At 47.2% G+C, this 24,254-nt stretch overlaps 1 protein-coding gene across 1 annotated transcript; it reads right to left on the bottom strand.

Annotated features, from left to right (window-relative positions):
* Positions 1-21,288: 21,288 nt before the first annotated feature.
* On the bottom strand, positions 21,289-24,042 carry BHLHE23 (basic helix-loop-helix family member e23). The gene has a single exon (XM_048495766.1). It carries the CDS (start codon positions 23,582-23,584, stop codon positions 22,862-22,864), a length of 723 nt encoding a protein of 240 aa, XP_048351723.1. The 5' UTR covers positions 23,585-24,042; the 3' UTR covers positions 21,289-22,861.
* Positions 24,043-24,254: the final 212 nt, after the last annotated feature.

A 24,254-nucleotide genomic window follows, 5' to 3' on the forward strand; every position in this document is an offset into this window, starting at 1 on the left:
GCAGCCATTTGCCTTTGGAAGCTCACTTGGAATTCTGGCTCTGTTTTGGACCATTTTTGGACCCAAGAGGCTTGAGAAAAAAGGCCAGCCAAAGCATCAATTGTTATGGTTATAACCACTGGCGTACCTGCCTAGGGACATGGGGTACCCCTTGTCCCCGGGCGCATCGATTGAGGTCACGTGGGGGGCGCCAAAACATCCTCCTACACAGGGAGTGATTGAGCAAGCCCTAGCAAGCAGGCACTGAAGCAGCTGACTGCTCCCAGTGCCTGTCATAGCCCCGCCCACTCTGTACGGTGGCCTGGAGTGTCCAGGGGGCAGGGGAGAAATCCCACTGGGCTCCCAGGAGCAGGACTGGGGAGCTCTGCCTCCCATCCCTCTGACCCAGCGTGCCTTATTCCCTTTAAATTAAGTGTGGCATTACTCAGATGCCTTCAGGCACAGGAAAAGGCAAGCTGAGCAGGGAGCCCAGCAGCAGCAGCAGAACTGAAGATGATGCTGACGTTTGTTTGGTAAACCTTCAGATGGGGGGTGACTTGTGAGAGATTTACATGCTTAAAAGTTAATTCCCCTTGCACTGGCTTGGAGCTGTTTCTCAGGCTAGCAGCCTACCTCACAGGGTTGGTGTGAGGACACAATTAGGAAAGTGGTGGGGAGGGAGCCATGTATGTTTTGCTGGGGTAGGAGGTGATTTGTGAGAGATGATGCTGACGTTTGTTTGGTAAACCTTCAGATGGGGGGTGACTTGTGAGAGAGTTACATGCTTAAAAGTTAATTCCCACTTGCACTGGCTTGGAGCTGTTTCTCAGGCTAGCAGCAGCCTACCTCGCAGGGTTGGTGTGAGGACACAATTAGGAAAGTAGTGGGGAGAGAGCCATGTATGTTTTGTTGGGGGTGGGGGATGTTTTGTAAGCTGGTGCAAAAATCATTGTTTGGTCGTCGTGAAGGAGGGTGGCCACCTATGCCGGGGCGGCGGGGGGGGGGGGGCAAGCTCAGGTTTTGTCTCCGGGCTCCAGTTTTCCTAGATACGCCTCTCGTTATAACTAACGCTTGATGTTACTATAATTTGAGAGGAACAGAATGTATAAACCTTCACGTCAGCACTTGTTGAATTCTTTGATACGGGTCTGAACAACACACAAGCTTTAAAGTGTCAGAAATGCTAAGGTATTTAGATAAACAAATCATCTAGAAAAAAAATCCCGTTAGGGTAGATGGGAGTGGGAACAAAGAAATGGGCTAAAAGGCAGGAAAGCGGAGCATCGTCCCTAGCTTTTTCCCAGCCCCCGATCTCTTGACGGCCTCAGCACCATTTGACTAGAAGGAAGCAAACAGAATATTATAGGAACTTTAGAGGGTTTTTGTGGGGACAGAAGGGGGGCACCTGGGACGACCCCCACTGGTCCCCCTTACTACACCCCTGCAGGAAACCCTATGCAGGAAACCCTATGGCACAAATAAAGTCTGCCCTCTTTCCAGTCAGAAGATTGGTATCCACAGTGAATGATTTCTGAAGAGGCTGGTTATTCTTCACACATCCTTGTAGTTTTATTGTTAATGTGTTGTTTTTATAGCAATTCATGAGACTTTTGGGTTCCATGTGACTGTTTTACGTAATGCTTTTCCACGCCACACTGTAACAGAGTAAATTGGCCATTCACCTGTGCGTGCCCTCACTGGATAAAGTCCATATGTCTCATTTCAGAGGAAAATATTTTAGTACGCGAATTTAAGAGCTTGTAGGATTTGATCCTTAACCAAATGAAACAAACAAACAAAAAAACTGACCGCCAAGCCAAGAGAATGGACGATGCAGTAAGCATAATAAATCCTTCTGTGTTTTTCATTTCCCCTCCCCTAGAACAAAACGCCGAAGAGGATTAAAAGCAAGAGACCTAGTGCAAAAAACAAATTTACATTATCAAAATTACTGTAATCAGAGTCTTTTCAGCATTAACTGGGATTAAAAGAAACTTTTCTGCTTTGCAATGCTCCACGAGGGGGCTATGAAACACCCCTCCCCCAAGATTTAATTAAAATTACTGTTCTGGGCATTAATCCATAACATTTTAAACAGCTAGCACAACCTGAGGACCGAATTGCATTTTTGAGGTTTCGGATGCTGCAGCAACCGAATATCGAGCGAGTGATACTTTTTATTGCATCTTCATGCAAAGAGTTTTAACGCTGAAAACAACTGCGCCGCAGAACAGCCTCGACGGGAAAGACTCATCTGCAGCTTCTGTTCGGTAATGTGCCCTTTGAAGCTGACCTGAAGTTATTTGACTGCCAAATGCTATTAACGGACATGCTAAGATACCCAACTAAACATACACATTTTAAAAGCCATTACTATCCATGGGCGGTTTAATGGGAGCGGAGTGTGGCTCATTGCCGGAGTGCATGCATTACATGCTTGAGACCGCACACTAACTCTCTAGCTCGGTAAGCAAGACTAGGAAAGACCCAGTGGTGGGATCCAAAAAATTTAATAACAGGTTCCAAGGGTGGTGGGATTCAAACAATGGCGCCACCGCACACACGCACTTCCAGTCCCTATTGGGCAGGGAGGTTGCTTTAGTAACCCCTTCTCAGCACTCAGAAAAAATTAGTAATCACTTCTAGAGAAGTGGTGAGAACTGGTTGGATCCCACCTCTGGAAAGACCCCTTTAGTCTGATTAGCTATCTAAGTTTCTACAACTTGCTGGGTTACCCTGCCAAAATGCTAGAATGCTCCCTCCTGGGGCAGGATGAATGCCTGTGATAAATTCCAACAAATCAAAGACCATTCTAGGTCGATTCCGCACTTCAGTTATCGACCTAAGTTTGAGCTGCGTTCGACCTAAGTGCTCCGCACAACCACAGGGATCGACGTGGTTTTGTACCAGCTTCGCCCCGTGTAACGGTCAAATTTCCGACTCCAGTTGGGAACTACTACTTTTTCAGGGAACCACGCTCAAACTCAGCTCGATTCCAGTAAAGTGCGGAATCTCTGGTGCCAGGAGTCCCCCATTCAGCCAATCACAGCTGAGTGTTTCGGGCATGCGTACAGCTGGCCAATCAAAAAACGCCACCTTCATCCCTCCAGTCCTGTGGCAGTTTTTTTTGTAACGTGTGTGGGGATAGACGGAGCATGGCCGTAGAACAGTAGCCAATCGGAACGGAGCGGCAAAGAGGCACAGGATGATTCTGCCCTCCGAGCTGGGATCAAGCTGGTTGCAGTGGGGAACAACAATGGCTTCAACCTAGGTCAGTACCCTTCTCAGGGAACTGGGTCGAACCTATTTTACTCATGTGCGGAATTGCCCTAAGTGATGCATCAACCAGCAAGAACTGGTGTGTCAAGGCAATTCATTGGAGTCACGGGACACGAACAACTCCAGCTATGTAAACAGTAGGTTAATAAAGTCATGGACCACAAGAAGGGAAGAGCTCAATGGGGGGGGGGAGCTTCCCTCCCTCCCACAGATTTATGCAGCAGTTCCTCTCCTTCTCAGGAGCTTTGCATGCAAATAATAAGCATTTGCATGCTGCAATGTGTGTAACTGAGTACTGGTTAAGGAAGGAAGGAGAGCTCCACTACGCAGTGTGCTGATTCATTTCCCATACAGTCAGCTGTCCCCAAGGAGGAAGGCAGCATGCTTAGGTTGGAACTGTTATACCTGGCCCAATCCAAAGCAGCACATTTTGAATCAAGCCGGCCCAATGCAGTGATTCATCAGACAGATTTCACAGAGGGCTGGTCTATCAGTGGCTGCTAACGGGAGCAGCAGCGGCGTAGTGGTGAAGAGCAGGTGCACTCTAATCTGGAGAACCGGGTTTGATTCCCCGCTCTGCCACTTGAGCTCTGGAGGCTTATCTGGGGAACTAGATTAGCCTGTGCACTCCAACACATGCCAGCTGGGTGACCTTGGGCTAGTCATAGTTCTTCGGAGCTCTCTCAGCCCCACCCACCTCACAGGGTGTTTGTTGTGAGGAGGGAAGGGAAAGGAGATTGTAAGCCTCTTTGAGTCTCCTATAGGAGGAAAGGGGGATATAAATCCAAACTCCTCCTCTTCCTCCTCCTCCTCCTTCATCTTCTTAAGGTGACTCCATATTCAGAGATGGTGAACCCCTAAATCCCAACACCAGAAAGCAACATCAGGGGAAGGCCTCAACTTGTGTGCCCTGCTTTCAGACTGCTTGAGGAACTGGTTGGCCACTGTGTGAGATAGACTGCTGGATGAGATCCAGTCTGATCCAGTAGGGCTCTTCTAAAATTCTTATGAAGACCTCGGCCTCCAAGCCCTGTTGTTGGCCCTCCAGAAGCACTCTTTGGCCACAGTGTGAGACAGGATGCTAGACAAGATGGACCACTGCGGCTTCTGGTCTGAAGATGGCGCAGGATGGCTATTCCCAAGCTTGCTCTGGGGCACAAAGTTCCAGCTTGTGGTTCTGAACCGAAGGCACTGGAGAATGATAGCTGTTTTACGACCCGACTATTTCTCAAGCTGGCGGACTCCCAAACCAAGACTGGAAAAGAAAGGCTGCCTTGAGGTGCCATTGAATAAGAAAGTGGGGCTAGAGCAGATATGGAGACAGACTACTGTTGCCTGTGGGCGACTGCTGCACAGTCCCATCTAGTGGCCACTAGTGAGAATGGCTTCAACGAGGAAAGGTTTGGCTGCCTCTTCAGAGATCATGGAGATTGCCAGTAATGTGAAGGCTATGTCTGGCAGTATGCAGAATCTTCGGTCTGAAATAGACTCCATAAAAATATATTGGAAATATCTCAAGTAAGGAGTTGGGAAACATCCCAACAATGATGGCTGAATTACTCAAGGAGTTCAAAGAACAAAAAACTCATCTTGAAAAAAATAGTACACGTGGAAGTAGACTTAAAGGTAACAAAGGAGAAGGTCAAAGTTCTGAAAAAAATGCTAACTCTGTACAACTTGAATACCAAGCCAGAGAGAAGGCCTTAAGACCAAGGAGGATAGCAGAAGAATAGCATCCTTCTAAAGAAAATCTTAAAAAGAAAATATCCTCAGCATTAGCCAAATACTCAATTGATGAAGATCACCAGCCACCTGTGGGGGGCCCTCACACCTGCTCAATGCAAACTTTTTATCTGCATGGCACAGAAATGAGAGTGTGCAGCCGCTCAACTGCACACTTCACAGGGAATTTTCTTTAGACTCATTTAATTGTCAAGGTTTCCCTCAAAGAATGGAGCTTGGAAGAGCATGGAGAAGTTGAGGAATTCTTCCATAAAAGACGTCACACTCAAAAAGCTCTTTTAAAATAGTCCTTTGACCCCCATTTTCAACTTGGTCCCCCTGCCTTTGTCAGATGCCTGACTTGTTTTACAGAAAGGCAAAGAGGACCTTGAAGATGAATTAATTTATTGCAACCTGAGCTTTAACAGCCAGCGTTCACTTCGTCAGATGCATGAAGGGCTACCTTCAGCAGGTCTTCACACACACAAAGGGATACAAACAACAACAGGGCCAAAAATTCACAGCCAGGAAAGTTTAGGAGCAAAAATTACGGACAATGTAGAAATGGTTGGAATATATATGGGAGCAAATACAACTAGAAATTTTTGACGTAATGTCAAGAAACCAAATATGGCAAGAAAAACAAAAAGATATGAAGTGGGTCTGGATGGAATTCAAAGACTGGTTAAACAAAATTGGAATTACAGAAGAAAAATGGACAAGAAGATTGAAAAGAATGGACCTGCTGCTGCACATCTAAAGAAGAAAAGAAGAGGGGGAGGGAGAAAAAATGGGGGGAAAGGATATGGAGGATGAAATATAAGATGTACAATATAAATCTGTAATAATTCCAAAATATCAATAAAAATATTTTTTAAAGGAGCAAAAATTACCAGACCACAACCACACAGCAAAGAAAACCTTCGACAGCCAGAAGTTAAGATGCAAAAACAGTAAATGATCCTAGAATCATAGAGTTGGAAGAGACCCCAAGGGCCATCAAGTCCAACCCCCTGCAATGCAGGAACACACAATCAAAGCAGTCCTGACAGATGGCCATCCAGGCTCTCTTTGGAGTGACTGTATGGTAGGGTATATGCTTTGCCCAACTTCCCACTGTGAAGGGCTAAAGTGAGGTGGCCACAGAGAGAAATACATCTCACTGTGGTATGCCTCTGAAGATGCCAGTCATAGATATGGGTGAAACGTCAGGAGCACAAACTACCAGACCACAGCCACACAGCCTGAAAACCCAAAACAGCCAACCAACTAACCCAGTTGTTTTGGGGCATGAAAGCCTTTGACAATACATAAAACTCTGATTCTTCAGAGTTCTGTATGCTCAGTACAAAAGCAATTGTTCGTTCTTTCACGTTTATGCATGCTGTTCAGATTTTTGCTAACAGCAGACCAACACGGCTACCTGATAAGAAATGATACTTTACATACTGTTCCTTAGCTAAAAGAACTACAATTCCCGCCATCCATCATCATTATTATTATTATTATTATTATTATTATTATTATTATTATTATTATTATTATTATTATTATTATTAATTTAACTTAATATACCGCCCCATCCTCGAAGGGCTCTGGGTGGTGTACAACATAAAACCATACATAAAATCATCATACAAAGCTTCCATAAATATAATAAAAACAGCAGTTATCCTAAGATGGCATCCCACCTAAACCAAATCCTCCTAAAAAGCGGAGAGAATGGCAGTGGGTCCAGATGGTATCAGGACCTATGGATCTCAATAATGGGTCCCGATAATATTAGGGACCCATGAACTGGGGGGGGGGGCACACTCAGCAGCTGGTCTCTCCAAAGGCCCGGTGGAACAACTCAGTCTTACAGGCCCTACAGAAATCACCAAGGTCCCGCAGGGCCCGGACAGCAGGAGGGAGAGTGTTCCACCAGGCAGGGGCCAGAGCCGTAAAGGCCCTGGCCCGGGTGGAGGCCAGCCGCACCATTGAGGGGGCAAGGATCTCCAGTAAGTTGGCCTCTGCCGAACGCAGAGGTCGAGTTGGGACGTATGGGGTAATGCGGTCCCGAAGGTACGAGGGTCCCAGGCCGCGTAAGGCTTTATGTAAAAGAACATAGACCATTAATATAGTTCTCAATGGTAGCCATTTTGGTCTGTAGTGGGAGAGCTAGACTTGAGTAAAGTAACACCTCAGAGACAGTGGAGGGATTCTAATAATTTAACAACTGGTTCAACCGCCCCCCCTACATGTCCCCCCCCACCCACTTACCTGCTTTGGAGGAATTTCTTTTGGGGGTGGTGGTGGGGCAATGGGGCCTTACTGCTGCTGCTCTGAAAGCCCCCTCGCTCCCCCTCCCCTGGGAGAAGGAGCGACGGGGCTTTTAGCTCCTCAGAACAGCCGGGCGGCCCTAACAACCAGTTCGCCTAACTAACTCAATGAAAAATTGGGTACCAGCTCTACCAAACTGGTGCGAACCGGCCAGTGGTGGGATCCAAAAATGTTAGTAACAGGTTCCCATGGTGGTGGGATTCAAACAGTGGCGTAGCGCCAATGGGGCTGGGAGGGGCACGATGGGGGCGTGGCCGGGCATTCCGGGGGCGGGGCATTAATAATTTCTCTGTCACTGTAAAAAACTTTTACTGTAAAATAAAAGTTCCTGATTTCCAGCTGGTATCTTTCTGTCCATAATTTAACATCATTATAGCAAGTCCTATCGTCTACTGCCAACAGAAACAACTACTTCTCCTCTAATTGACTGCCTGTCAAATACTTAATACTTTCAAATACTTAATTTTGTTTCTAGAAATCAAAAGAAGGATACTTTTCTTAAACGAGGAACTTTACCATATTTCTAAAACATGTTTTTAAAACAGCCCAACAGGGAGAATTATCCCGTTTTCTACCTTCGCTAACCAGCCACATAGGAAACAACAGGACTTTATGATTTTTGGACCTAATGGAATTTCTAACGGAAAAGCAGACCCAATTAGTAACCCCCTCTCGGCTCACACAAATAATTAGTAACCCACTCTCGGGAACTGGTGAGAACCTGCTGGATCCCACCTCTGGAACCGACTGAATCCCACCACTGCTTAGAGACCAATAAGATTTTCAGGATAAAAGCTTTCCAGAGTCAAAGTTCCCTTTGTCAGGGAACCATGCCACAGAGAGAAACCATCTCATTGTGACAGGCCTCTGAAGATACCAGCCATAGATGTGGGCAAAATGTTAGGAACTAAAACTATCAGACCACGGCTACACACCCGAGCAAACCTACAGTATCCAAGAGCTCTGACTAGTGAAAGATTATACCCTCTAAGGTGTCACTGGACTTGTGTCTAGCACAGGGGTCTGCAACCTGCGGCCATGCTGGCAGGGGCTGATGGGAATTGTAGTCCATGGACATCTGGAGAGCCGCAGCACCTTTATTATTAGAGGCACATTTTTTCCCCCCAAGCGGCCTTGTTTTTATTTGGGAAGCAAATGAGAGGCTACTAGGGGGGGATTTTCCATTGCAAGAAACCATCATGCAAGACAGAAAACCATGAAGATGCTTCAAGGACAGGAATGTCTTTCCCATGCAAAGCGGGCTGGAGAATTCTCTGCCCCAAAGCCTGTGACGTCGCGATAGTATCTCACGAGCTGCTAAACAAAGACATTGAAAAGACTTGCCAGTTTGGATGATACTTCCAATCAAGGCTGCAGGTAGCCATACTAGTGGGCAGGAAACCCAGAAACAAAAGCCACGCAGTGCTCTAAGACACACTGAAACAATCTAAAACAGTGGGCAAGTTTTTGAGTTCTCCAGAACTCTTCAGCAAGGTTCACATCTGCCTGCCCCCTCTTTTTAGCAACTAGCCAGACGCAGAGTTCTAGAGAATGTACAAGCTTGAAAGCTGCAAGCCAAGTTTCCCCCCTCACCCATTTTTTGGCTGGGAAGGGTGGGTTATAATTGGAATAAAATAATAGAAATAGTAATAATAATAGTAATAAGAATTCAACATTAGGACAGTTAAAAACTGGTGGGAACATTGTCCAGAGAAAGTCATGGAAAATGAGAAGGCCAAGATCTTGTGGGACTTTTGAATCCAACGGACGAAGCGTTGGCCCATAATACACCGGACATCAGAGCGATCGAGGACAAAAAACTGACCACCATCGACATAGCAGTACCAGGTGACAGGAGGATTGCTGAAAAAGAACATGAGACGATCACTAAATACCACATTGAGATTCAGCGACTGTGGCACAAACCAGCTGAAGTTGTCCCAGTGGTAACCGGCACCTTGGGTGCCATTCTGAAAACACTAGGGGAGCACTTGAAATATCTTCAGATCAACAAAATCAACATCTGTCTGATTCAGAAGGAAGCCCTGCTGGGATTCGCGCGAATACTATGCCCCCGAAATATTTGGAGGAGAACATTCGAGCAAGACCTGAAGGCATTGAATATTGGATGGGGAGAGGCTGAAACACTCGTCCAAGACCGGAAAGCACTTGTTGCCCGATATGGTGCTTAGCATGGGAGGATCTAACTAACTAGGCCTCTGGGGGATGCTCGAATTCCAATGAAAGGCCAACAACCAGCTAAAGAACTGGCAGCTGTGATACAAACCAAAATTAAAATGATGATTGTAACAATAACCAGCAGCTGCGATATTAAACAATATTAATCGACAATAATAGTAATGTTGGTGAGATAACGTCAAATGCATTTCTTTCATCCAGCAAAAATGAATACAGGCTTTCCATATCTTGCCCTGGTTATGAAAAAGCGTTGAAGCTTAGCTGTCTAGGGCTAAAAGATGTGCAATTAGACCCAGATCTAAGGTAGGGCGCCCAGATCTAAGGTAGGGCGCCGAGATCTAAGCTGCTCCGGGACTCTGAAAGCTGCTTTTAACATCTGGTTCTCTGAACTCAACAATAAATTAGGTACCGGTTCTACTGAACTGGTGTGAACTGGCTGAATCCCACCACTAGTTTTAAGCCAAATAGCATCCTTTTTAAACTGAACAACAGTAGCAAGAAGAAGAAGACGAAGAAAACAAAGAAGAAGATGAAGAAGAAGAAGAGGAGGAGGAGGGGGAGTTTGGATTTATACCCCCCTTTCTCTCCTGTAAGGAGACTCAAAGGGGTTGACAATCTCCTTTCCCTTCCCCAACCACAACAAAAACCCTCTGAGGTAGGTGGGGCTGAGGGAGCTCAGAATAACTGTGACTAGCCCAAGGTCATCCAGCTGGCATGTGTGGGAGTGCCCAGGCTAATCTGAATTCCCCAGATAAACCTCCACAGTTCAAACGGCAGAGCAGGGAATCAAACCCGGTTCCTCCAGATTACAGTGCACCTGCTCTTAACCACTACGCCACTGCTGCTCTCTGTAACATCTGCAGTACTGAACAATCACACCATTATTCTTGAAAAAAATATTTTTGAAGCTGCATTCCTTCACTGCAGGATGTTTCCAAAACTTTCCTGGACCGAAATCTTCAGCCAAGGGCAGTACTGTTATTTGATTTGACACACATCGATGGAAAAAGGCCCACACAGACTCGTAAGTCAAAATGCAACTTGCAGAAAACTACACTCCTTTGTTAACAAGCACTGTCGTTTAACACGAGATGCCCTCTTGACCAGTTTATCACTTGTTGTTACCATTCCAGCCATTATCAATTATCCAGCTTCTTTTTAAAGAAGAGGCCAGAATTAAAGGAAAGCAATTTTTAAAAAATGGACTGCCTTCCGATTCTGAAATCCTGACCAAAACCACTCAGACGGGTCTGTTAAGAAACAACAGCGGAGTCCAAAAGAAGTTCCGAAGCAGGACCTCATTAGAAACTACCAGTTCAGATATTAAATGGCATCTAATACTCGGCTTGCATTCCGTGGCGCTATTCTGCTAGTAGCGGAACTGTACTCCAGTGCAAGGAGATTCCCTCTGATGTCAGAAGCTTAAAAGTGCCTCTTACATCAGGGAAAGCGTTTTCGCGCCACAGGAAAGTGCCATCACTAGTGGAACAGATCCAAAGGATCTGACTTGGCCCAGATCCACAGAACAAATCCACAGCATCTGACAACTTGGCCCCTTAGTCTGTCCTTTGCCAGAAATTATACACGACAGCTGGCAAATGTTTCTTTTAAACTGCAAGACTCAAGTCCAGTACCGTTTTAAAGACCCAAACGATTTCCAATAGCATAAGCCTTTGAGAGACACAGTTTCCTCGGCCAGATCTGATGAAGGGATTGGTTCTAAAACTTTTACCGTGGAAATCTTGTTGATCTTTGTGCGAACTGGACTCAAATTCTGCTCTTCTACTGCAAACCAACATGGCTAACCACCCCTTAAAACTAGTCTTAAAACAATTCTGTTCTTATTCTGTTATTTCTTGCTTCACCCTGTCCTGATTTTTTTAAAGTTCCTGTAAAGTTTCTGCAAAGCACTTTGAGTGTTCCGCCATACGTGTTATAGCTATATGGAAACAAAAACCATTCAAGCTCCTCAAAATAGATGGATAGGTTATCCCAAATTTCACCCAAGGTAGCTTTCTGAAGACCAGGAGGAACATATATATTAACAAGGACTAGAGAATTACTACACTGTCTCAGATTCAAGGAAATCAGATCCAAGTATGTGAATCTTACTCCTTTACATTTACCCCATCTCCCCGATTTAATTAGATTACACTACTTGTTGGACAACCCTGATCCTTCTCTCTGTATGATAGTGGCAGACTTTCTCCTGGAAATTACTAAACGCTAGTAGATTTCCTTCAACCTAACATTCATGTCCTGTATTGTATATGCATTTTAATCCATTTTTTATTATTGTTGTACTGTTGTCTATGCCAATAAAGGCTTGCTTCTGCTTCAGAAACAAAAACCAAATGCAACTCCCCCCCCCACAATACCCAAACCAGTCCCTGAATGACAATCTTGGTTCTGCAACCCAACAAGATCGACACAGACTTCAGAGAATAATCAGAACTGCAGAAAAAACAATTGCTGCTAACCTGCCTTCCATTGAGGACCTGTATACTGCACGGGTCAAAAAAAGGGCTGTGAAAATATTTACTGACCCCTCGCATCCTGGACATAAACTGTTTCAACTCTTACCCTCTAAACGTCGCTACAGAGCACTGCACACCAAGACAACTAGACATAAGAACAGTTTTTTCCCGAATGCCATCACTCTGTTAAACAAATAATTCCCTCGATAATGTCAAACTATTTATTATATAATAAATATATAATTACTGCACTACTTTTTTCATCATTCCTATTACCCATCTCCTCCCAATTATGACTGTATGACTATAGCCTGTGCTGACATTTCATTTCATTTTATTTTATGATTTTACATTTTATGTTTTTATTACTATTGATTGTTTCCTGATTGCTTACTAGACCTATATGACAATCATTAAGTGCTGTACCTTATGATTCTTGACAAATGTATTTTCTTTTATGTACACTGAGAGCATATGCACCGGAGACAAATTCCTTGTGTGTCCAATCACACTTGGCCAATAAAGATTCTATTCTATTCTATTCTATTCTTTGTAAAGTTCTCGTTCAATTGCACCTTTGCCTGCGCACCAACTCCAGTCACTTGCAAAAGTCTACTCAATTGACAAAAACTTCCCTAGCCCTTCTCACAACTAAAACTGGATGAGCGCAAGATGTTTCTAATGCCTGCAACAGAATGCCGTTAATAAATTTACCAGCACATACTGTAAAATCCAGCTCGCGTACTGATAATAACAATTCTCTCTCTCAATGTATGTATGTCTATTCACCTTCTTGAACAAAATCGACCTCATCTGATGTCTTATTTTTGTCCCTTTGATACCAAACGCAACGGTTTCAATGCAGAGCCTGCAAGCGTGTGAGTTTTCATTTTGTGTGCGCCACGGGCTGTTCACATGCAAAAGTCTATATGTGCACATTGAGTTGGTCTTTGACTTTGCAGACAATGGGAGACGTGAGCGCCTTAATCTGTGGCCACTGCATGATCGACCCATTTGCGCATGAAGCAAGCCAAGGCGTGAGATTGATTTTCAAACCTCTTGCCTTTCTTTCCCTACTTCAACAGCCACAGGGACAAGGATCAAAGTTAAACAGAAACACTTTTGTATTGTCGAAGGCTTTCACGGCCGGATTCAACTGGTGGGCTTTCCGGGCTGCGTGGCCATGGTCGGGTGGATCTTGTTCCTAACGTTTCGCCTGCATCTGTGGCTGGCATCTTCAGAGGTGGATCACGGAGAGAAGTGTGTTACACACAACACACTGGACACAGTGTGTAACAGCCTAATCCAGAGGGGAGAGGGCCGACTTACCGCAGGTGCCCACACCACTGGCACAAGGGGCAAATGAGCCTGCGGAAACGAGAGATATGTAGGTGTGCTCTGTGGTGCCAGACCCAAGAAGCCATTGCCATTTGCCAGAGCCATCGGCGCAGAAAAATTATCTGGTGTGGTTCAGGGTTTCTGGGGCTGTTCCAGGGAGTGGAGCCAACCAAAGTCAGCTTCCATTGCTCTCTCAGTCTCCATGCACCGACAGAGCCAGCCTTGGACGTATGCCATGTTTTTAGCCAGCCAGTGCTGTCCTTTGGGCGGGGGCTTCCCATCCCACGGAGAAGCCCATTGGAGGTAGCGGGGTGGCACAACACTGGTTCTGTCCCCGCTCGCTGGAGAGGTCTGGATTGGGCTGTAAAGATTCTAAGTCAAATAACTGAATGCACTATTAATGGAATGAAAACTACTGTGATACATCCATTTTAAACAACCATTTCATCCAATTAGACCTGCTGTTTTAGAATTTGTCTACTGCCTGCTTCTTCCTCAGCCAAGGCGCCATGCTTGAAACCCAGATTTCAGTTCTATTAGAAGTAGAACCATAGAGTTGGAAGAGACCCCAAGGGCCATCAAGTTCAACCCCCTGCGATGCAGGAACACACAATCAAAGCGCTCGACAGATGCTGATCCAGCCTCAGTTTAAAAACCTCCAAAAGAGACTCCACCACTCTCCGAGGCAGCGAATTCCATTGTTGAACAGCCCTGACGGTCAGGAAGTTCTTCCTAATGTTTAGGTGGAATCTCTTTTCCTTCACCTTGAATCCACTACTCCGTGTCCTAGTCTCTGAGGCAGCAGAAAATAAGCTTGCTCCCTCTTCGGCATGACATCCCTTCAAAGTATTTCAACTGCAAACGATGACAAGGGGCACTTTTACTCTCAAAAGTTTATACCCTGAAAATCTTGATGGCCTCGAAAGGTTCTACCAGATTTGAAACAAGCCATTCCAAACTATGGCTCATTCCGCACATGCAGAATAATGCACTTTCAAACTGCTTTCAGTGCTCTTTGAAGCTGTGCGGAATAGCAAAATCCACTTGCAAACTGTTGTGAAAGTGGTTTGAAAATGCATTATTTTGCGTGTGCGGAAGGGGCCTATGTCTCCATAAAAAGTTCCATACAGGGATTCAATTCCGTTTTGCCTGTTGCTAAGGCATGCCGAAAACCAATAAACGCCAAAGATGAAACCGATTAAACCAGGGTTCACACATGATTACAAAACAGATTGCTATTTTAGTGGCATAAATGTGCCCAGGAGCACAATAGCGTTAGGATTTGGGCATTTGGCTATAGGTTTCCAGGTGTTAAAGAGATAAACTTCCAATCTTTCCTCTTGGACCTTCTCCCAACACCCAGAAAGCTAAAGGGGGGGGGGGGGGAGGATATAGAGAACCACACAACTAGTTCTGCACATCCAAGGGAGGTATGGATTTTTATTTCTCAAACAACAAAAACTCTCACTTCGTCTGTCCGAATCCAGGAAGATATATCTAAATATGACATGGGAAAAGGAATGCTGTTCAAAGGGGGAAAGGTCAAACTTTTTCCTAGAAATGCACACACCCATAGACATAGACATGCATAGATCTTTCGATGCCACTCAAAGCATCTACCGTCTAGAATCATAGAGTTGGAAGACCCCAAGGGCCATCAAGTCCAACCCCCTGCAATGCAGGAACACACAACCCAAGCACTCCTGCAGATGACTATCAGGCCTCTCTTTAAAAACTTCCAAAGAAGGAGACTCCACCACACTCCAAGGTAGTGCATTCCGCTGTCAATCAGCCCTTACTGTCAGGAAGTTTTTCCTGATGTTTAGGTGGAATCTCCTTTCCTTCACCTTGAACCCATTGCTCCTGATCCTAGTCTCTGGGGAGGCAGAAAACAAGCTTGCTCCCTCACCAACATAACATCCCTTCAAATGTCTAAAAATGGCTATCATGTCACCTCTTCACCTTCTCTTCACCAAACTAAACATGCCCAGCTCCCTAAGTCTCTCCTCGTAGGGCATGGATTCCAGACCTTTTACTATTTTGGTTGCCCTCCTCTGGACCTGTTCCAGCTTGTCAATCTCCTTCTTGAATTGTGGTGCCAAGAACTGTACACAATATTCTAAATCAGTGGTTCTCAACCTTTCTAATGCCACAACCCTTCAATACAGTTCCTCATGTTGTGGTGACCCCCAACCATAAAATTGGTATTTATAAAACATAAAAAGACCATTTTCTGATGGTCTTAGGCGATCCCTGTGAAAGGGTCATTTGACCCCCAAAAGGGTCGCGACCCCCAGGTTGAGAACCACTGTTCTAAATGGTCAGGTCTTCAAACCTGAGGCATTCCCCTACATGGAAAGCCACTCAAGAGTTGGAGTGGGCTGGCTCGCACCTGAGATTTGTTTGCTTTTTCCATTCCACCCAAGAAACAGCTGCCTGGAATTCCACAACTCGTCCGATCCTACACACACTTCCTCAGAAACAGGTTCTACTAATTCCAGTTGACTTTCTGCCTACAAAGTATGCAATGGATTGTAGCCTCGACCAGTTTAATGAACCGTTCACTAAAGGAGCACCCTCTCCAAATCCAGAACGATTGCCTTTCCAAGAAAAAATTAGAAACCAAACCAAAACAACCAACCAAGGAATTTTGTCGATCTTTCTAGACAAAGAAGCTTTATTGTGGTACTAGATGTGTCAAGCGCTAAACCCGTTTCATCCGATGCAGTTCCAAGGAATGCCGTTTGTGAGAGCTTCCGGCATGAAAACGAGGGGATCCCAAAAAGATGCATTCCCTTCTAAATCTATTGAGATTAGAATGATACGTAGGACTGCGCTTGTAAAGCCCTTCGTCATTAAGAGGCTACAAAGCTAATTTTGATTAAACTCGCAACAGACTGACAAAGCCATCTCTTTAGAAAGGATCATAAGCTATGACTAAGGTTATATGCAGCTTGATCTTCTGCAGGGTTTACTTCAGAGAAAGTCTCCTGGGACTGCAGATTTATTTAGAGACATTGGCTGTTTCTGCACGGCCGAAAACAGCGACGCGATGACGTCGTAAAGTGCGACGCCTCCGAAAAAAAGCGTTCGCACAGACAGGCGGAGCTGCGGGCGTCCAGACCCCCGCAGACATGTGACAGTTTGCACGGAAGCGCTGCGGAAGCGGCGTCTCGCCACGTTGCGCCTGCGCACTCGCGAAGCCGCGCAGTCCCGACGTCATGCCCGCGCAGCAGCGCGATGGCCAATGTGACAGCCCTGATGTCCTGCCCGTCCCCCATCCATCAGTGCCTCCCCTCCCAGCTACTGTCCGTCCCAGTTCATGTTACCCGTGAGGCCAGAGTGTGTATGGGCAGCCACCATCTGCACAGGCGACATGGATCTGGGACAGGTGCCTGACCATGCAGGGACATCGCCAGGGACGAACGTGTGCGTGTGTGGGGGGAGGGGACCCAGCTTGGCCGTCTGGCAGTCGCCATTCATGAGGACGGCTCCGTGCCGGCGGTTCGCACGAGTGCGGCGTCGATGCGTCACGAGGGGAAAAAGAACGGTTTAAAGCGTTTTTTGAATACGGCGTCTTCGCGCCGGTTTAGCGTTTTCGCGACGGCGCGACTGCGCAGCTCCGTCGCTGCGCGTGCGAACGCTCTCGCTATGACGCTTCTTTTTCCGTTGCCACGACGTCATATTTTGCCCGTGCAGAAACAGCCTAACTCTGCTAAAAGCAAGTGCGATCCAAACGGAGTTATCTGAAAACGGTTACAATGGCCACGATTTCAATAACACAGGTTAGCTTGATCTGGGAAGCTAAGCACGGTTGGCTTGGTTAGTTTTTGAATGGGAGACCACTGAAGATGTCCAGGGTCATTACGCAGAGGCAGGCAATGGCAAACTACCTCTGATCGTCTCTTGCTTTGAAAACCCTGTGGAGCCAACGTAAAGTCAGCTGTCAAGGAAATGACCCCGTCATCCAACCCAGTCCAGAATCTCTGATTAATATCCAGCACACTGACAAATCCTGGCAGTCATTCAAATGTGACTCTCAGGATTCAGCGGCGTATGTTACGAAGCGGGGAACTATATACATCCGTTGGACAAGCCGCCAATTTGCGAGATTACAAACATTTTATAAGGCCACCAAAATCCAGTCATTAGGAACACATCAAGTTATTGGTCGTGGTGGGTTTTCCGGGGCTGCGTGGCCGTGGTCTGGTGGACCTTGTTCCTAACATTTCGCCCGCATCTGTGGCTGGCATCTTCAGAGGTGTATCACAGAGAGAAGTCTGTTTCACACTGTGTCTAGCCACAGATGCGAGCGAAATGTTAGGAACGAGATCCACCAGACCACGGCCACACAGCCCCGAAAACCCACCAGAACCAGTTGAATCCGGCCGTGGAAGCCTTCGACAACACATCAAGTTATGTTCGCAGTGATGAGGAGACAAAGAAGAGGCATGTGCAGAAGCAGATTTAGAGGTACAGGAAAGTTTAACACCCCGGTTGCATCTGCTGATTCTTCCCTGCAAGCATCTGCAATTCCCAGTACAAGGAAAACGTCATGGTGGGAGCTCCACATTTTCCCACAATGCATCTTTCTGTCCATAAGACATGACATTTCTACTCCGCCTACCAATCAATGGATAACTTTTCCCTAGTTCTTTGGAAAAGTTCTCATCAACCCTCCAAAGCGAAGCATCTTTTCAGACCACTTAGTAAAAACAACGACGCGCAATTTAATTTTTCCTAGGCTTCCGTCAAGCAACAGTGGAACAAAACTTGATATCCACATTTTGGGTGCAACAAGAGAACGGTAAACCCTTCATTTACCTGCACGAAGATAGCACCGTTTACTTCTGATAACCCTACGGGAGACTTTCATAAGCTGGAAATTGTAGAAGCCAAGCCCTTCAGCCACTATTGTCTAAAAAAAAAGAGCAATTATAAATCCCATCGTTATTAATGAAAGGGTTCCGTTTGGAACAAGAAAAAAAGAGTTAATTCTTTTTGAAATCAGATTCTTTTAAAGACTTTTTATTTTGCAGCTCTCCTAGCACGAGTGGCACAATTAAACGATCCTGCATTTAAATAATTCCAGTTAATTCCGTTTCCAGGGCTTTGAGCCAGCATTAATAAACATCTGAACATCATAATTCATATTAAAAACTAAACCTCTGTTTTCCAAGGGGGCAAAGAGGAGGACCCTTTTCTGGGACCCAGTCACCATCCACAATCTTGACAATGAAAATTGCCAGTTTTCTTTCCCTTTCCCGCTGAAGTATCTGATATATTCCCACCCCCCACCCGTTTTTTGTTTCATTTTAATGCTGCTTTCGGAAGGGCAGGAGAGGCGGACGACCCGCCACGCCGCTAAACTTGCCTTCTGCAAAATATAACAAAGAAATTAATATGGAAATGAGAAGAAACCAATTTGAAGCCATATGTCTTTCTGAATGAGGGTTAATCACAGATTCCTTTTTTTTCGCAAACATGCAAGAAAAAAGGGCTTCTTGGGAGGAAGGGGAAAAAGCGTATTAATTAAAATTAAACGCGGGAGACAAGCAGGTTTCGGAGGCGACGCGAGCCCTTTTCGAATTAGCATAACATTTGCGACAGCCCTGAAAATTGGTTTAATAACCTTAAATAGTTACAACCCCCCCCCCTTTCCCCGTTCCTAACATAAATGGCCCTGGACAGATACAGCCCCGAAGGCTCCCATTGTACCAATCTGCGTGGCCGCTCTGACATTGAATGGTGGGATTTCTCCTATTGAAACGGAACTTATCCCTATTATTGCGGTCCAGCAAACAGCACCAGAAAATCCCTTTCAAACCCAAACACGAGCGGCAAGAAAAGTAAGTTTATCTCATGATAATGCACGTTAATGAGGACAAAAGAAGGACAACTCCGAGGGTTTGATATGCAAGACAGTCAGATCAGAAGACCTTGTATTTAAAAAGCTGTGGAAACCCGAAAAACCCATTGAGCCAGATTGAAAGGCTGGAAGGTCATTAGTTTTTAAGCAAGATACGCACTATACCAATATAGATTGCTGCCTTCACTGGGTATATGCTGGTGTCCATTAAGCAACCAAAGCTCGACTGGTTTTAGGATTGCATTTTTGCAATGAGATTCAGGGTCCAGTCCCATTATGCAAACCAGCTTGTTAGTTTCAGAGGGCAGCCATGTTGGTCTGTCATAGAAAGGCCGAGCTTCAAGTCTAGCAGCACTTTTCCTGATGCAGGAAACTTTAAAAAGTCACCCCTAGCAAACCGTGCTGATCTCTCAGATGCTACTGGGTCCAAATCTAGCTTCTTTCCCTTGTACAATCCTAAAAAGGTTCACATAGAAGCAAGCTGGATCCGGTGCTTTCATACATACTGAACAATGCTTTTTCAATCCGCTTTCAAGACACTTTAACTGTTGTTGGCAAACGGATCTGGCTGCAAAAACCGGCTGCAAAGTGCACTGAAAGTGGATTCAAAGTACATAATTTGCCATGTGTGAAAGTGTCCATCTGTGACTTACTTTAAAGCAAACTTGCATTGACTTGGGCTGTAAAAGACCTACAGTGGATTAGAGCTTGGAGGGAAACTACCCAAACGGCTGACATTATTTTCAGATAAAGTGACAGTAGACAACTAAATTGCAAACGAAAACTGACTTTGCATTGAAAACCAGGATGCGATCAAAGATCCCATCTCATCCGCCAAGTCCATCCAGCGAACAGCACCAGTCACTTATGCAACAATGACCCGTTCCGCACACGCAAAATAATGCATTTTCAAACCATTTTCACAACTGTTTGCAAGAGGATTTTGCCATTCCGCACAGCTTCAAAGAGCAATGAAAGCAGTTTGAAGTGCGGAATGAGCCAATATGAGTGTCTGCTTACCAAACTGCTCAGTCATTTCCTTCTACTCCTGGCCCTTGAGTTCAGTCTTCATTCATCATCACGTGACATCCTGACATTTCTGTTGCGCAAGTCCATTGCCTTCTCCACCTGCCACACGGGCCAAAACAGCTTCTCCTGATCCCAAACCCATTAGGTGATAAAACCCACTCGCTTTGCTTTGAACAGTACGAAAAAAAATCTAAACCCCTCATTTTGCCACTGGTCATCCTGAAACAAAATGCATTTCAATGTATTGTCGAGGGTTTTCACGGCCGGAGTCACTGGGGTGCTGTGTGGTTTCCGGGCTGTATGGCCGTGTTCTAGCAGCATTCTCTCCTGACGTTTCGCCTGCATCTGTGGCTGGCATCTTCAGAGGATCTGATAGTAGGAATGGAAAGCGAGTATATATACTGTGAGGTCAAAAGGTGAGGTCATCTGAAAAAGTGCATTTCAATGGCCTTATGCCAGCTTTTGGGATTTTTTTTTTGTCATCAGTATTGCTGCAGATATGGACTGGTAAGCAAACGTCTTTCATACCCCTAAAGCTTCCTGTATTTACTAGGAAACCATCACCCATGATTTTATGCTTGGAAGCAAGTTCCAGGGAACTCAGTGGAATTTACTTCTGCACAAACATTAAGTGCTTTCAGGGCAGGGGATTAGAATTCCCAAGTTCATTTCCCCCCCCCCCCCCAAAATCTCCCCCATCACAGACCCAAATTAATTTTCTTCTATTAAACTACCACCTGAAACAGTGAGCTGTGTTATCCTATGAATATGGGCTGAAAAAACCAAGGCCAATTCCAGACAAAAGCCAAAAGTGAAAACCACGCCAGTCAATGGGCCTCACTTTCAAGTAAAAGTACAGCGTTCATTTTCATTGATTTCAGCGGACAAGAGGAAATCTCCCTTTCAACTCCTGCTGAAATTAATGGGATTAAAAAGTGTTTCACTTTGGCCAAGCTACACCCAAAGCACCTGCGACTTCTTCAGTTGGCCGCTTTGAAAGCAATATTCTTTTTAGGGGAGATTTGCTTTCTGAACTGGCCTTACAACAGATTTAGGACAGAAACCAAGCCATCCGATGTCCTTTTAACATTTATTATAAATACATATAAATACTCCGAAGGAATTTTTAATTTCTTTGTTTACCAGGATGCATGATTGACTTTGGAAATTTGTTGAACAAATTTGAAAAACAAGCAGAGACGAGAGAGAGAGGGAGAGAGAGAGAGAGAGAGAGCAACAATTGAAAGACTGATGTCAAATCCAAAATTTAAAGCTAAATATAAATAAGGAAAGCAACCCATTGAGAACAGGGCCTGGGTATAAAAACGTCAGAACAGGACTTCTTGATTTTACTCTCTGTTATAAAGCAACTTCCAATATTGCAATTGAGAGCACAAAAATAGCTTTCAGAAGACAGTCCACGCAGGTGATTTTATCCGAATTTCTTACCACTGCAATCTTTTCATCAGCTTGTTACAAAGTCAGCTGTATGTTCATATGATGAGCAAAACTGAGAAACAGGATGATTTCTAGATACGCAGAAACTCTACTGTATGCAGCAAAATGGCAATGAATGTAAATCTAATTTTCTGGGTTTTCTTTTTTTAAAAGAATTCATGAAAGCCATAAATATTTAATTTCAGTTTCTGTATTTAAGTCCTGCAGAGTCTCTGTCCAATTTGGAACCGTTAACTTTTTTTTTTTTGTACAGTAGTGGGACATGTTGAAAGCAAAAATCGAATCTGCTCACCATAGGTCAACACCCCCCCCCCCCAAATTAAAAAGAAGCATTTTCACAAACAATACGCATTGCCTCTCCTGAAATGAATAACCGGGTGGGACATCTGAATGTTGGATGGTTGCTATTCTATCCATCGCGAGTCAGGCCGGAGGCAAACCGGCCCTGGAAATAATTCTGCATTCCATAAACATTGCATAGCTTGTCTACAAATCAATTTCTTCCAAAGGGAGACTCAACTGAAACTTCCTTTCCCAAACCTCCCCCTGTTAATTTATCCTCCTCTCTCTATACAAATACATGTCCAAGCCGGGCTTAAAACGCACTGGAATGCGAACGGGGTGGGGAAAATTAATCCGTGGTAGATCTGGAAGAAGACAACAAAAATGTAGACGGTTTGCAGAGTTAAAAAAGAAAGAAAAATCTGCAAAAAAAATGAAACGAGGGTTGCCAACTTTGGGCTTGGAAGTACCTGGAAATTGGAGGGGGGAGCCCGGGAGAGTGGGGTTTGGGGCAGGGAGGGGATAATGCCATGCAGCCGTCCCCCCCCCCCCCCCCGCCAATAGCCATTTCCTTTAAGGAAAGTGGCAACAGTGTTTTAAATAACCAATCGATGCGGTGTGGAGCCTCGGGGTTAATCCCAGGAGACCTCCTCCCCCAGCTCTCCTCGGGAGGTTGGCAACCCGACCGGAAAAGTTGCAGCCAAGAAAGCAAACAGTGGGCGATGCAGAGTGGGACGGGGCGGGGCGGGGGGGGGGTAACTTGTGCAAAAAATAATTTGTGGGGGTACCAAATTGGTGCAAAAGCAAAATAATAATCATATGGGGGGGGAGAGGAGAGGGGAGCAGATCCTCCCGTGGGGGCCAGAAGGCGGCGCGCGCTGCCGTCCGTGGGCCGCGCGCCCGGGGCTCAGGGCTTGTCGCTGCAGTGTTTGCAAAGGCCGGGGGCGGCCCCGGCGAAGGCGGCGCACTTCTCGGGGCAGGCGGGCAAGGCGGCGCCGGTGAAGGGGTAGAGGGCGGCGGCCTGCCCGAAGGGGGGGACGGGTCCGGGGGCGGCGGCGAGCGGCGGCGCCTGGTTGAGGTAGGCCACGAGGCGCCGCATCTCGTCCAGGGCCTGGGCCTGCATGAGGATGTAGTTCTTGGCCAGCAGCAGCGTGGCGATCTTGGAGAGCTTCCGCACCGACGGGCTGTGCGCGTAGGGGATGACGGAGCGCAGGCCGTCCAGGGCGTCGTTCAGGTCGTGCATGCGGCGCCGCTCGCGGGCGTTGATGCTCAGGCGCAGCGAGCGGGGCTCCTTGGGGCGCTTGGAGGGGACCCCCCCGCCGCCGCCGCCGCCCCCGGCCGGGCGCTTGGCCGTCCGCGCGCCCTCGAAGGCGGCCTCCTCGTCGTCGTCGTCGCTCTGCTCTTCGCCGCTCTCGGACGCCCGGCCCAGCATGGTGGCGCGCAGCTCCTGGCCGGCCGCCCCGCCGGGGAAAGCCTCGCCGCCCGCGCCGTAGGCGGCGAAGGCCGTCTGGCTGTAGCGCTGCGCCAGCGCCAGGTACGGGTCGCCCCCCAGCGCCTTCGGCTCGCCCGGCTCCGGCAGGTCCGCCGCCGCGGCGGGGAAGAGCTGCGGCGGGCCCGGGGCCGCGCTCATCGGGGGGCGCCGCCGGACCGAGCTCGGCCTCAACCCGGTCGGCGGAGCAGGGCTCGGCTTACCCCCGGCGGGCGCCCCTTCGGATCGCCGGCCGCGCGCCACCAGGGCTGTCCGGACGGCGCGGTCGACCCGGCCGGAGCGACCAGCTCCGGGACGGACGCGACCCTTTCCCGGAGCCGGGGCCGCGCTCTCCCTTTCCCGCGCCCGTCTGGGATCCGCCGCGCGTTCCCCTCCGAGACTTCTGGCGTCTCTCTGCGGTCCGGAAGGGGTGGCGGGCGGGCGGGCGGGCGGGGAAAGCCAGGCGTCGGCGGCCGGGTCTCGCCTTGGCTGCCGTCCGGTGCCTCCCGCCTCCGGTCCAGGCGGCGCGTCGGCGGCTCTCTGCGCGCCCCTTCGGCGCTGGCCCTGCAGCGGGGAGCGGCGGGTCGGTGGTGCAGCCAGCTGGCACCGCGCCGTGCCCTGACCGGGGGCGAGGGAGTCGCGCCGGCCCGAACCGCCCGTTATATCGCGCCGAGGGGCCCGCGGGGACGCGGCGGCCGCCCAATCAGAGGCAGCGCCTTAATTAACGGCGCTGAAACAACCGAACTATCCGGCGGGAGGAAGGCGACGGGGCTGCGCGCCGGTGGTCTTTGGGCAGCTCCGGAGCCGAAGGGGGCGCCTGCCTTGGGGACCC

The sequence above is a fragment of the Sphaerodactylus townsendi genome, linkage group LG05 (assembly GCF_021028975.2).
Source record: "Sphaerodactylus townsendi isolate TG3544 linkage group LG05, MPM_Stown_v2.3, whole genome shotgun sequence".
Classification (NCBI taxonomy): domain Eukaryota; kingdom Metazoa; phylum Chordata; class Lepidosauria; order Squamata; family Sphaerodactylidae; genus Sphaerodactylus; species Sphaerodactylus townsendi.

Coding starts and splice junctions, on each gene's coding strand:
- BHLHE23 (XM_048495766.1), bottom strand. CDS start 23,584: ATGAGCGCGGCCCCGGGCCCGCCGCAGCTCTTCCCCGCCGCGGCGGCG.